General features: G+C 39.1%; 1 protein-coding gene across 1 annotated transcript in view; it reads left to right on the forward strand.

Annotated features, from left to right (window-relative positions):
• Positions 1-611: 611 nt before the first annotated feature.
• Positions 612-13553, forward strand: part of LOC140371293 (uncharacterized) — a gene marked incomplete at its 3' end in the record, with an annotated part of 63617 nt that continues 50675 nt past the window's right edge. Inside the window, exon 1 of the mRNA XM_072458435.1 lies at positions 612-1424. Coding sequence (XP_072314536.1) covers positions 647-1424 — 778 coding nt within the window. The remainder of the gene's footprint in view (positions 1425-13553) is intronic.

The raw sequence follows: 13553 nt of genomic DNA on the forward strand, positions 1-13553 counted from the left end.
ACAAACAGGAAGTGAAATGATAAACCTCAAAAATGTGCTATTCTGTGATAACATTTTATATTTTTTATTTAAATTCAGAATATATTTATCTGAAGTGCACTAGTCCTGTCAGTGGTCCTGTCAGTGGTCCTGTCAGTGGTCCTGTCAGTGGTCCTGTCAGTGGTCCTGTCAGAGGCCCTTTAAAGCGCGCGCGCGTGAGGCCCACGCGCGTTTAAACCGGACCGTCTCTGCGTCACACGCGTCACTCCCACTTCTCCGCCGCCACGAGGAGGATCCGCATCACAAACACGCATCACCCGCATCACAAACACGCATCATCCGCAACACAAACACGCATCACCCGCAACACAAACACGCATCACCCGCAACACAAACACGCATCACCCGCAACACAAACACGCATCACCCGCATCACAAACACGCATCACCCGCATCACAAACACGCATCACCCGCAACACAAACACGCATCACCCGCAACACAAACACGCATCACCCGCAACACAAACACGCATCACCCGCAACACAAACACGCATCACCCGCAACACAAACACGCATCACCCGCAACACAAACACGCATCACCCGCATCACAAACACGCATCACCCGCAACACAAACACGCATCACCCGCATCACAAACACGCACGATGACCATGGCCTCCGTGAGCGTGGCGGGACCGCAGCAGCAGCAGCCGGGCCCGCAACGCGCGCGAACCCAGGAACCGCTGCTCATTTTCGGCGTCAAGAAAACCCTCCTGCCGCGGAAGACGTCGTGGGAGAAGATGGTTTTCAGACGGAGCTCGGTCAGCGACAAACCGGCACAAACAGCACCGGCGGCGGCGGCGGCGGCACCGGGGCTTCACGGGGGAGTGACGCCGGCGGAGGGCGCGCGGACACGTCAAGACATCCCCGGTGGCGTTTTGGATTTGTCAATGAAGCGAACCGTAACCGCGAACGGACATGTCTCCACCAGCACCGGCGCGGACTGTAGGACAAGCTCCCCGCAAAACGTCTCCATGAACGGGCGCGCGGACTGTGGAGGCGCCGGGGACGTGTCCGGAGGACCGGGGGACGTGTCCGGAGGACCGGGGGACGTGTTCGGAGGACCGGGGGACGTGTCCGGAGCACCGGGGGACGTGTTCGGAAGCAGTCTGCCGAGTTTGGAGAGGCTCACGCGGGGTAAAACGGGAGTGGTGAAGCTGGCGCGCGCGGAGACGCACCGGCGGGAGGCTTGGGCGATCTTCCCCGCGGAGGTGACGGTGGTGGAGGACCCCAGGGTGAAGACGGGACAGGGCCACATGTCCGAGGACCCCAGGGTGAAGACGGAGACGGGACAGGGCCACCGGTTTGAGGCCAGAGCCGTGAGGGAAGACTGGTGCGACGCGTGCAGCCGCCAAGTGCACACGCGGGCCCTCAAGTGTCACAGTGAGTACTACAGAGGACTCATACTTTACTACAGAGGACTCATACTTTACTACAGAGGACTCATACTTTACTACAGAGGACTCTTACTTTACCACTCATACTTTACTAAAGAGGACTCATACTTTACTACAGAGGGCTCATACTTTACTACAGAGGACTCATACTTTACTACAGAGGACTCATACTTTACTACAGAGGACTCTTACTTTACCACTCATACTTTACTAAAGAGGACTCATACTTTACTACAGAGGACTCATACTTTACTACAGAGGACTCATACTTTACTACAGAGGACTCTTACTTTACCACTCATACTTTACTAAAGAGGACTCATACTTTACTACAGAGGGCTCATACTTTACTACAGAGGACTCATACTTTACTACAGAGGACTCATACTTTACTACAGAGGACTCTTACTTTACCACTCATACTTTACTAAAGAGGACTCATACTTTACTACAGAGGACTCATACTTTACTACAGAGGACTCATACTTTACTACAGAGGACTCATACTTTACTACAGAGGACTCATACTTTACTACAGAGGGCTCATACTTTACTACAGAGGACTCATACTTTACTACAGAGGACTCATACTTTACTACAGAGGACTCTTACTTTACCACTCATACTTTACTAAAGAGGACTCATACTTTACTACAGAGGACTCATACTTTACTACAGAGGACTCATACTTTACTACAGAGGACTCATACTTTACTACAGAGGACTCATACTTTACTACAGAGGACTCACACTTTACTACAGAGGACTCACACTTTACTACAGAGGACTCATACTTTACTAAAGAGGACTCATGCTTTACTACAGAGGGCTCATACTTTACTACAGAGGACTCACACTTTACTACAGAAGACTCATATTTTACTACAGAGGACTCATACTTTACTACAGAGGACTCATACTTTACTACAGAGGACTCATACTTTACTAAAGAGGACTCATACTTTACTACAGAGGACTCATACTTTACTACAGAGGACTCATACTTTACTACAGAGGACTCATACTTTACTACAGAGGACTCATACTTTACTAAAGAGGACTCATACTTTACTACAGAGGACTCATACTTTACTACAGAGGACTCATACTTTACTACAGAGGACTCACACTTTACTACAGAGGACTCATACTTTACTACAGAGGACTCATACTTTACCACTCATACTTTACTAAAGAGGACTCATACTTTACTACAGAGGGCTCCTACTTTACTACAGAGGACTCATACTTTACTACAGAGGACTCACACTTTACTACAGAGGACTCATACTTTACTAAAGAGGACTCATACTTTGCTAAAGAGGACTCATACTTTACTACAGAGGACTCACACTTTACTACAGAGGACTCATACTTTACTAAAGAGGACTCATACTTTACTACAGAGGACTCATACTTTACTAAAGATGACTCATACTTTACTACAGAGGACTCATACTTTACTAAAGATGACTCATACTTTACTACAGAGGACTCATACTTTACTAAAGATGACTCATACTTTACTACAGAGGACTCATACTTTACTACAGAGGACTCATACTTTACTACAGAGGACTCATACTTTACTAAAGAGGACTCATGCTTTACTACAGAGGGCTCATACTTTACTACAGAGGACTCACACTTTACTACAGAAGACTCATATTTTACTACAGAGGACTCATACTTTACTACAGAGGACTCATACTTTACTACAGAGGACTCATACTTTACTAAAGAGGACTCATACTTTACTACAGAGGACTCATACTTTACTACAGAGGACTCATACTTTACTACAGAGGACTCATACTTTACTACAGAGGACTCATACTTTACTAAAGAGGACTCATACTTTACTAAAGAGGACTCATACTTTACTACAGAGGACTCATACTTTACTACAGAGGACTCATACTTTACTACAGAGGACTCACACTTTACTACAGAGGACTCATACTTTACTACAGAGGACTCATACTTTACCACTCATACTTTACTAAAGAGGACTCATACTTTACTACAGAGGGCTCCTACTTTACTACAGAGGACTCATACTTTACTACAGAGGACTCACACTTTACTACAGAGGACTCATACTTTACTAAAGAGGACTCATACTTTGCTAAAGAGGACTCATACTTTACTACAGAGGACTCACACTTTACTACAGAGGACTCATACTTTACTAAAGAGGACTCATACTTTACTACAGAGGACTCACACTTTACTACAGAAGACTCATGCTTTACTACAGAGGACTCATGCTTTACTACAGAGGACTCATACTTTACTAAAGAGGACTCATGCTTTACTACAGAGGACTCATACTTTACTAAAGATGACTCATACTTTACTACAGAGGACTCATACTTTACTAAAGATGACTCATACTTTACTACAGAGGACTCATACTTTACTAAAGATGACTCATACTTTACTACAGAGGACTCATACTTTACTACAGAGGACTCATACTTTACTAAAGTTGACTCATACTTTACTACAGAGGACTCATACTTTACTAAAGATGACTCATACTTTACTACAGAGGACTCATACTTTACTAAAGAGGACTCATACTTTACTACAGAGGACTCATACTTTACTACAGAGGACTCATACTTTACTACAGAGGACTCATACTTTACTACAGAGGACTCACACTTTACTACAGAGGACTCATACTTTACTACAGAGGACTCATACTTTACTAAAGAGGACTCATGCTTTACTACAGAGGGCTCATACTTTACTACAGAGGACTCACACTTTACTACAGAAGACTCATATTTTACTACAGAGGACTCATACTTTACTACAGAGGACTCATACTTTACTACAGAGGACTCATACTTTACTAAAGAGGACTCATACTTTACTACAGAGGACTCACACTTTACTACAGAGGACTCATACTTTACTAAAGAGGACTCATACTTTACTACAGAGGACTCATACTTTACTAAAGATGACTCATACTTTACTACAGAGGACTCATACTTTACTAAAGATGACTCATACTTTACTACAGAGGACTCATACTTTACTACAGAGGACTCATACTTTACTACAGAGGACTCATACTTTACTAAAGAGGACTCATGCTTTACTACAGAGGGCTCATACTTTACTACAGAGGACTCACACTTTACTACAGAAGACTCATATTTTACTACAGAGGACTCATACTTTACTACAGAGGACTCATACTTTACTACAGAGGACTCATACTTTACTAAAGAGGACTCATACTTTACTACAGAGGACTCATACTTTACTACAGAGGACTCATACTTTACTACAGAGGACTCATACTTTACTACAGAGGACTCATACTTTACTAAAGAGGACTCATACTTTACTAAAGAGGACTCATACTTTACTACAGAGGACTCATACTTTACTACAGAGGACTCATACTTTACTACAGAGGACTCACACTTTACTACAGAGGACTCATACTTTACTACAGAGGACTCATACTTTACCACTCATACTTTACTAAAGAGGACTCATACTTTACTACAGAGGGCTCCTACTTTACTACAGAGGACTCATACTTTACTACAGAGGACTCACACTTTACTACAGAGGACTCATACTTTACTAAAGAGGACTCATACTTTGCTAAAGAGGACTCATACTTTACTACAGAGGACTCACACTTTACTACAGAGGACTCATACTTTACTAAAGAGGACTCATACTTTACTACAGAGGACTCACACTTTACTACAGAAGACTCATGCTTTACTACAGAGGACTCATGCTTTACTACAGAGGACTCATACTTTACTAAAGAGGACTCATGCTTTACTACAGAGGACTCATACTTTACTAAAGATGACTCATACTTTACTACAGAGGACTCATACTTTACTAAAGATGACTCATACTTTACTACAGAGGACTCATACTTTACTAAAGATGACTCATACTTTACTACAGAGGACTCATACTTTACTACAGAGGACTCATACTTTACTAAAGTTGACTCATACTTTACTACAGAGGACTCATACTTTACTAAAGATGACTCATACTTTACTACAGAGGACTCATACTTTACTAAAGAGGACTCATACTTTACTACAGAGGACTCATACTTTACTACAGAGGACTCATACTTTACTACAGAGGACTCATACTTTACTACAGAGGACTCACACTTTACTACAGAGGACTCATACTTTACTACAGAGGACTCATACTTTACTAAAGAGGACTCATGCTTTACTACAGAGGGCTCATACTTTACTACAGAGGACTCACACTTTACTACAGAAGACTCATATTTTACTACAGAGGACTCATACTTTACTACAGAGGACTCATACTTTACTACAGAGGACTCATACTTTACTAAAGAGGACTCATACTTTACTACAGAGGACTCATACTTTACTACAGAGGACTCATACTTTACTACAGAGGACTCATACTTTACTACAGAGGACTCATACTTTACTAAAGAGGACTCATACTTTACTACAGAGGACTCATACTTTACTACAGAGGACTCATACTTTACTACAGAGGACTCACACTTTACTACAGAGGACTCATACTTTACTACAGAGGACTCATACTTTACCACTCATACTTTACTAAAGAGGACTCATACTTTACTACAGAGGGCTCCTACTTTACTACAGAGGACTCATACTTTACTACAGAGGACTCACACTTTACTACAGAGGACTCATACTTTACTAAAGAGGACTCATACTTTGCTAAAGAGGACTCATACTTTACTACAGAGGACTCACACTTTACTACAGAGGACTCATACTTTACTAAAGAGGACTCATACTTTACTACAGAGGACTCATACTTTACTAAAGATGACTCATACTTTACTACAGAGGACTCATACTTTACTAAAGATGACTCATACTTTACTACAGAGGACTCATACTTTACTAAAGATGACTCATACTTTACTACAGAGGACTCATACTTTACTACAGAGGACTCATACTTTACTAAAGAGGACTCATACTTTACTACAGAGGACTCATACTTTACTACAGAGGACTCATACTTTACTACAGAGGACTCACACTTTACTACAGAGGACTCATACTTTACTACAGAGGACTCATACTTTACCACTCATACTTTACTAAAGATGACTCATACTTTACTACAGAGGGCTCCTACTTTACTACAGAGGACTCATACTTTACTACAGAGGACTCACACTTTACTACAGAGGACTCATACTTTACTAAAGAGGACTCATACTTTGCTAAAGAGGACTCATACTTTACCACAGAGGACTCACACTTTACTACAGAGGACTCATACTTTACTAAAGAGGACTCATACTTTACTACAGAGGATTCACGCTTTACTACAGAAGACTCATGCTTTACTACAGAGGACTCATGCTTTACTACAGAGGACTCATACTTTACTAAAGAGGACTCATGCTTTACTACAGAGGACTCATACTTTACTAAAGATGACTCATACTTTACTACAGAGGACTCATACTTTACTAAAGATGACTCATACTTTACTACAGAGGACTCATACTTTACTAAAGATGACTCATACTTTACTACAGAGGACTCATACTTTACTACAGAGGACTCATACTTTACTAAAGATGACTCATACTTTACTACAGAGGACTCATACTTTACTAAAGAGGACTCATACTTTACTATAGAGGACTAATACTTTACTATAGAGGACTCATGCTTTACTAAAGAGGACTCATACTTTACTACAGAGGACTCATACTTTACTACAGAGGACTCATATTTTACTACATAGGACTCATACTTTACTACAGAGGACTCATACTTTACTACAGAGGACTCATACTTTACTAAAGAGGACTCATACTTTACTAAAGAGGACTCATACTTTACTACAGAGGACTCATACTTTACTAAAGATGACTCATACTTTACTACAGAGGACTCATACTTTACTACAGAGGACTCATACTTTACTAAATATGACTCATACTTTATTACAGAGGACTCATACTTTACTAAAGAGGACTCATACTTTACTATAGAGGACTCATACTTTACTATAGATGACTCATACTTTACTACAGAGGACTCATACTTTACTACAGAGGACTCATGCTTTACTACAGAGGACTCATGCTTTACTAAAGAGGACTCATACTTTACTACAGAGGACTCATACTTTACTACAGAGGACTCATATTTTACTGCAGAGGACTCATACTTTACTATAGAGGACTCATATTTTACTACATAGGACTCATACTTTACTACAGAGGACTCATACTTTACTACAGAGGACTCATACTTTACTAAAGATGACTCATACTTTACTAAAGAGGACTCATACTTTACTACAGAGGACTCATACTTTACCACTCATACTTTACTAAAGAGGACTCATGCTTTACTACAGAGGACTCATACTTTACTACAGAGGACTCATACTTTACTAAAGATGACTCATGCTTTACTACAGAGGACTCATACTTTACTACAGAGGACTCATACTTTACTACAGAGGACTCATACTTTACTACAGAGGACTCACACTTTACTACAGAGGACTCATACTTTACTAAAGAGGACTCATACTTTACTACAGAGGACTCATACTTTACTAAAGATGACTCATACTTTACTACAGAGGACTCATACTTTACTAAAGATGACTCATACTTTACTACAGAGGACTCATACTTTACTAAAGATGACTCATACTTTACTACAGAGGACTCATACTTTACTACAGAGGACTCATACTTTACTACAGAGGACTCATACTTTACTAAAGAGGACTCATGCTTTACTACAGAGGGCTCATACTTTACTACAGAGGACTCACACTTTACTACAGAAGACTCATATTTTACTACAGAGGACTCATACTTTACTACAGAGGACTCATACTTTACTACAGAGGACTCATACTTTACTAAAGAGGACTCATACTTTACTACAGAGGACTCATACTTAACTACAGAGGACTCATACTTTACTACAGAGGACTCATACTTTACTACAGAGGACTCATACTTTACTAAAGAGGACTCATACTTTACTAAAGAGGACTCATACTTTACTACAGAGGACTCATACTTTACTACAGAGGACTCATACTTTACTACAGAGGACTCACACTTTACTACAGAGGACTCATACTTTACTACAGAGGACTCATACTTTACCACTCATACTTTACTAAAGATGACTCATACTTTACTACAGAGGGCTCCTACTTTACTACAGAGGACTCATACTTTACTACAGAGGACTCACACTTTACTACAGAGGACTCATACTTTACTAAAGAGGACTCATACTTTGCTAAAGAGGACTCATACTTTACTACAGAGGACTCACACTTTACTACAGAGGACTCATACTTTACTAAAGAGGACTCATACTTTACTACAGAGGACTCACACTTTACTACAGAAGACTCATGCTTTACTACAGAGGACTCATGCTTTACTACAGAGGACTCATACTTTACTAAAGAGGACTCATGCTTTACTACAGAGGACTCATACTTTACTAAAGATGACTCATACTTTACTACAGAGGACTCATACTTTACTAAAGATGACTCATACTTTACTACAGAGGACTCATACTTTACTAAAGATGACTCATACTTTACTACAGAGGACTCATACTTTACTACAGAGGACTCATACTTTACTAAAGTTGACTCATACTTTACTACAGAGGACTCATACTTTACTAAAGATGACTCATACTTTACTACAGAGGACTCATACTTTACTAAAGAGGACTCATACTTTACTATAGAGGACTCATACTTTACTATAGAGGACTCATGCTTTACTAAAGAGGACTCATACTTTACTACAGAGGACTCATACTTTACTACAGAGGACTCATATTTTACTACATAGGACTCATACTTTACTACAGAGGACTCATACTTTACTACAGAGGACTCATACTTTACTAAAGAGGACTCATACTTTACTAAAGAGGACTCATACTTTACTACAGAGGACTCATACTTTACTAAAGATGACTCATACTTTACTACAGAGGACTCATACTTTACTACAGAGGACTCATACTTTACTAAAGTTGACTCATACTTGACTACAGAGGACTCATACTTTACTAAATATGACTCATACTTTACTACAGAGGACTCATACTTTACTAAAGAGGACTCATACTTTACTATAGAGGACTCATACTTTACTATAGATGACTCATACTTTACTACAGAGGACTCATACTTTACTACAGAGGACTCATGCTTTACTACAGAGGACTCATGCTTTACTAAAGAGGACTCATACTTTACTACAGAGGACTCATACTTTACTACAGAGGACTCATATTTTACTGCAGAGGACTCATACTTTACTATAGAGGACTCATATTTTACTACATAGGACTCATACTTTACTACAGATGACTCATACTTTACTACAGAGGACTCATACTTTACTAAAGAGGACTCATACTTTACTAAAGAGGACTCATACTTTACTACAGAGGACTCATACTTTACCACTCATACTTTACTAAAGAGGACTCATGCTTTACTACAGAGGACTCATACTTTACTACAGAGGACTCATACTTTACTAAAGATGACTCATGCTTTACTACAGAGGACTCATACTTTACTACAGAGGACTCATACTTTACTACAGAGGACTCATACTTTACTACAGAGGACTCATACTTTACTAAAGAGGACTCATGCTTTACTACAGAGGACTCATACTTTACTACAGAGGACTCATACTTTACTAAAGATGACTCATACTTTACTACAGAGGACTCATACTTTACTAAAGATGACTCATGCTTTACTACAGAGGACTCAAACTTTACTAAAGATGACTCATACTTTACTACAGAGGACTCATACTTTACTAAAGATGACTCATAATTTACTAAAGATGACTCATACTTTACTAAAGATGACTCATACTTTACTAAAGATGACTCATACTTTACTACAGAGGACTCATACTTTACTACAGAGGACTCATACTTTACTAAAGATGACTCATACTTTACTAAAGAGGACTCATACTTTACTACAGAGGACTCATACTTTACTACAGAGGACTCATACTTTACTACAGAGGACTCATACTTTACTACAGAGGACTCATACTTTACTAAAGAGGACTCATGCTTTACTACAGATGACTCATACTTTACTAAAGATGACTCATACTTTACTACAGAGGACTCATACTTTACTACAGAGGACTCATACTTTACTACAGAGGACTCATACTTTACTAAAGAGGACTCATGCTTTACTACAGATGACTCATACTTTACTAAAGATGACTCATACTTTACTACAGAGGACTCATACTTTACTACAGAGGACTCATACTTTACTACAGAGGACTCATACTTTACTAAAGAGGACTCATACTTTACTATAGAGGACTCATACTTTACTACAGAGGACTCATACTTTACTACAGAGGACTCATACTTTACTACAGAGGACTCATACTTTACTAAAGATGACTCATACTTTACTAATGAGGACTCATGCTTTACTAAAGATGACTCATACTTTACTACAGATGACTCATACTTTACTAAAGATGACTCATACTTTACTACAGAGGACTCATACTTTACTACAGAGGACTCATACTTTACTACAGAGGACTCATACTTTACTAAAGAGGACTCATGCTTTACTACAGATGACTCATACTTTACTAAAGATGACTCATACTTTACTACAGAGGACTCATACTTTACTACAGAGGACTCATACTTTACTACAGAGGACTCATACTTTACTACAGAGGACTCATACTTTACTAAAGATGACTCATACTTTACTAAAGAGGACTCATACTTTACTATAGAGGACTCATACTTTACTAAAGAGGACTCATACTTTACTACAGAGGACTCATACTTTACTACAGAGGACTCATACTTTACTAAAGATGACTCATACTTTGCTAAAGAGGACTCATACTTTACTACAGAGGACTCACACTTTACTACAGAGGACTCATACTTTACTACAGAGGACTCATACTTTACTACAGAGGACTCATACTTTACTAAAGAGGACTCATGCTTTACTACAGAGGGCTCATACTTTACTACAGAGGACTCACACTTTACTACAGAAGACTCATATTTTACTACAGAGGACTCATACTTTACTACAGAGGACTCATACTTTACTACAGAGGACTCATACTTTACTAAAGAGGACTCATACTTTACTACAGAGGACTCATACTTTACTACAGAGGACTCATACTTTACTACAGAGGACTCATACTTTACTACAGAGGACTCATACTTTACTAAAGAGGACTCATACTTTACTAAAGAGGACTCATACTTTACTACAGAGGACTCATACTTTACTACAGAGGACTCATACTTTACTACAGAGGACTCACACTTTACTACAGAGGACTCATACTTTACTACAGAGGACTCATACTTTACCACTCATACTTTACTAAAGAGGACTCATACTTTACTACAGAGGGCTCCTACTTTACTACAGAGGACTCATACTTTACTACAGAGGACTCACACTTTACTACAGAGGACTCATACTTTACTAAAGAGGACTCATACTTTGCTAAAGAGGACTCATACTTTACTACAGAGGACTCACACTTTACTACAGAGGACTCATACTTTACTAAAGAGGACTCACACTTTACTACAGAAGACTCATGCTTTACTACAGAGGACTCATGCTTTACTACAGAGGACTCATACTTTACTAAAGAGGACTCATGCTTTACTACAGAGGACTCATATTTTACTAAAGATGACTCATACTTTACTACAGAGGACTCATACTTTACTACAGAGGACTCATACTTTACTAAAGTTGACTCATACTTTACTACAGATGACTCATACTTTACTAAAGATGACTCATACTTTACTACAGAGGACTCATACTTTACTAAAGAGGACTCATACTTTACTATAGAGGACTCATACTTTACTATAGATGACTCATACTTTACTACAGAGGACTCATACTTTACTACAGAGGACTCATGCTTTACTACAGAGGACTCATGATTTACTAAAGATGACTCATACTTTACTACAGAGGACTCATACTTTACTACAGAGGACTCATATTTTACTACATAGGACTCATACTTTACTACAGAGGACTCATACTTTACTACAGAGGACTCATACTTTACTAAAGAGGACTCATACTTTACTAAAGAGGACTCATACTTTACTACAGAGGACTCATACTTTACTAAAGATGACTCATACTTTACTACAGAGGACTCATACTTTACTACAGAGGACTCATACTTTACTAAAGTTGACTCATACTTTACTAAAGTTGACTCATACTTTACTACAGAGGACTCATACTTTACTAAATATGACTCATACTTTACTACAGAGGACTCATACTTTACTAAAGAGGACTCATACTTTACTATAGAGGACTCATACTTTACTATAGATGACTCATACTTTACTACAGAGGACTCATACTTTACTACAGAGGACTCATGCTTTACTACAGAGGACTCATGCTTTACTAAAGAGGACTCATACTTTACTACAGAGGACTCATACTTTACTACAGAGGACTCATATTTTACTGCAGAGGACTCATACTTTACTACAGAGGACTCATATTTTACTACATAGGACTCATACTTTACTACAGAGGACTCATACTTTACTACAGAGGACTCATACTTTACTAAAGAGGACTCATACTTTACTAAAGAGGACTCATACTTTACTACAGAGGACTCATACTTTACCACTCATACTTTACTAAAGAGGACTCATGCTTTACTACAGAGGACTCATACTTTACTACAGAGGACTCATACTTTACTAAAGATGACTCATGCTTTACTACAGAGGACTCATACTTTACTACAGAGGACTCATACTTTACTACAGAGGACTCATACTTTACTACAGAGGACTCATACTTTACTAAAGAGGACTCATGCTTTACTACAGAGGACTCATACTTTACTACAGAGGACTCATACTTTACTAAAGATGACTCAAACTTTACTACAGAGGACTCATACTTTACTAAAGATGACTCATGCTTTACTACAGAGGACTCAAACTTTACTAAA

This window comes from Eucyclogobius newberryi, unplaced genomic scaffold (genome assembly GCF_026437365.1).
Source record: "Eucyclogobius newberryi isolate DKJ021-1_F unplaced genomic scaffold, fEucNew1.0.hap1 SCAF_212, whole genome shotgun sequence".
NCBI lineage: Eukaryota > Metazoa > Chordata > Actinopteri > Gobiiformes > Gobiidae > Eucyclogobius > Eucyclogobius newberryi.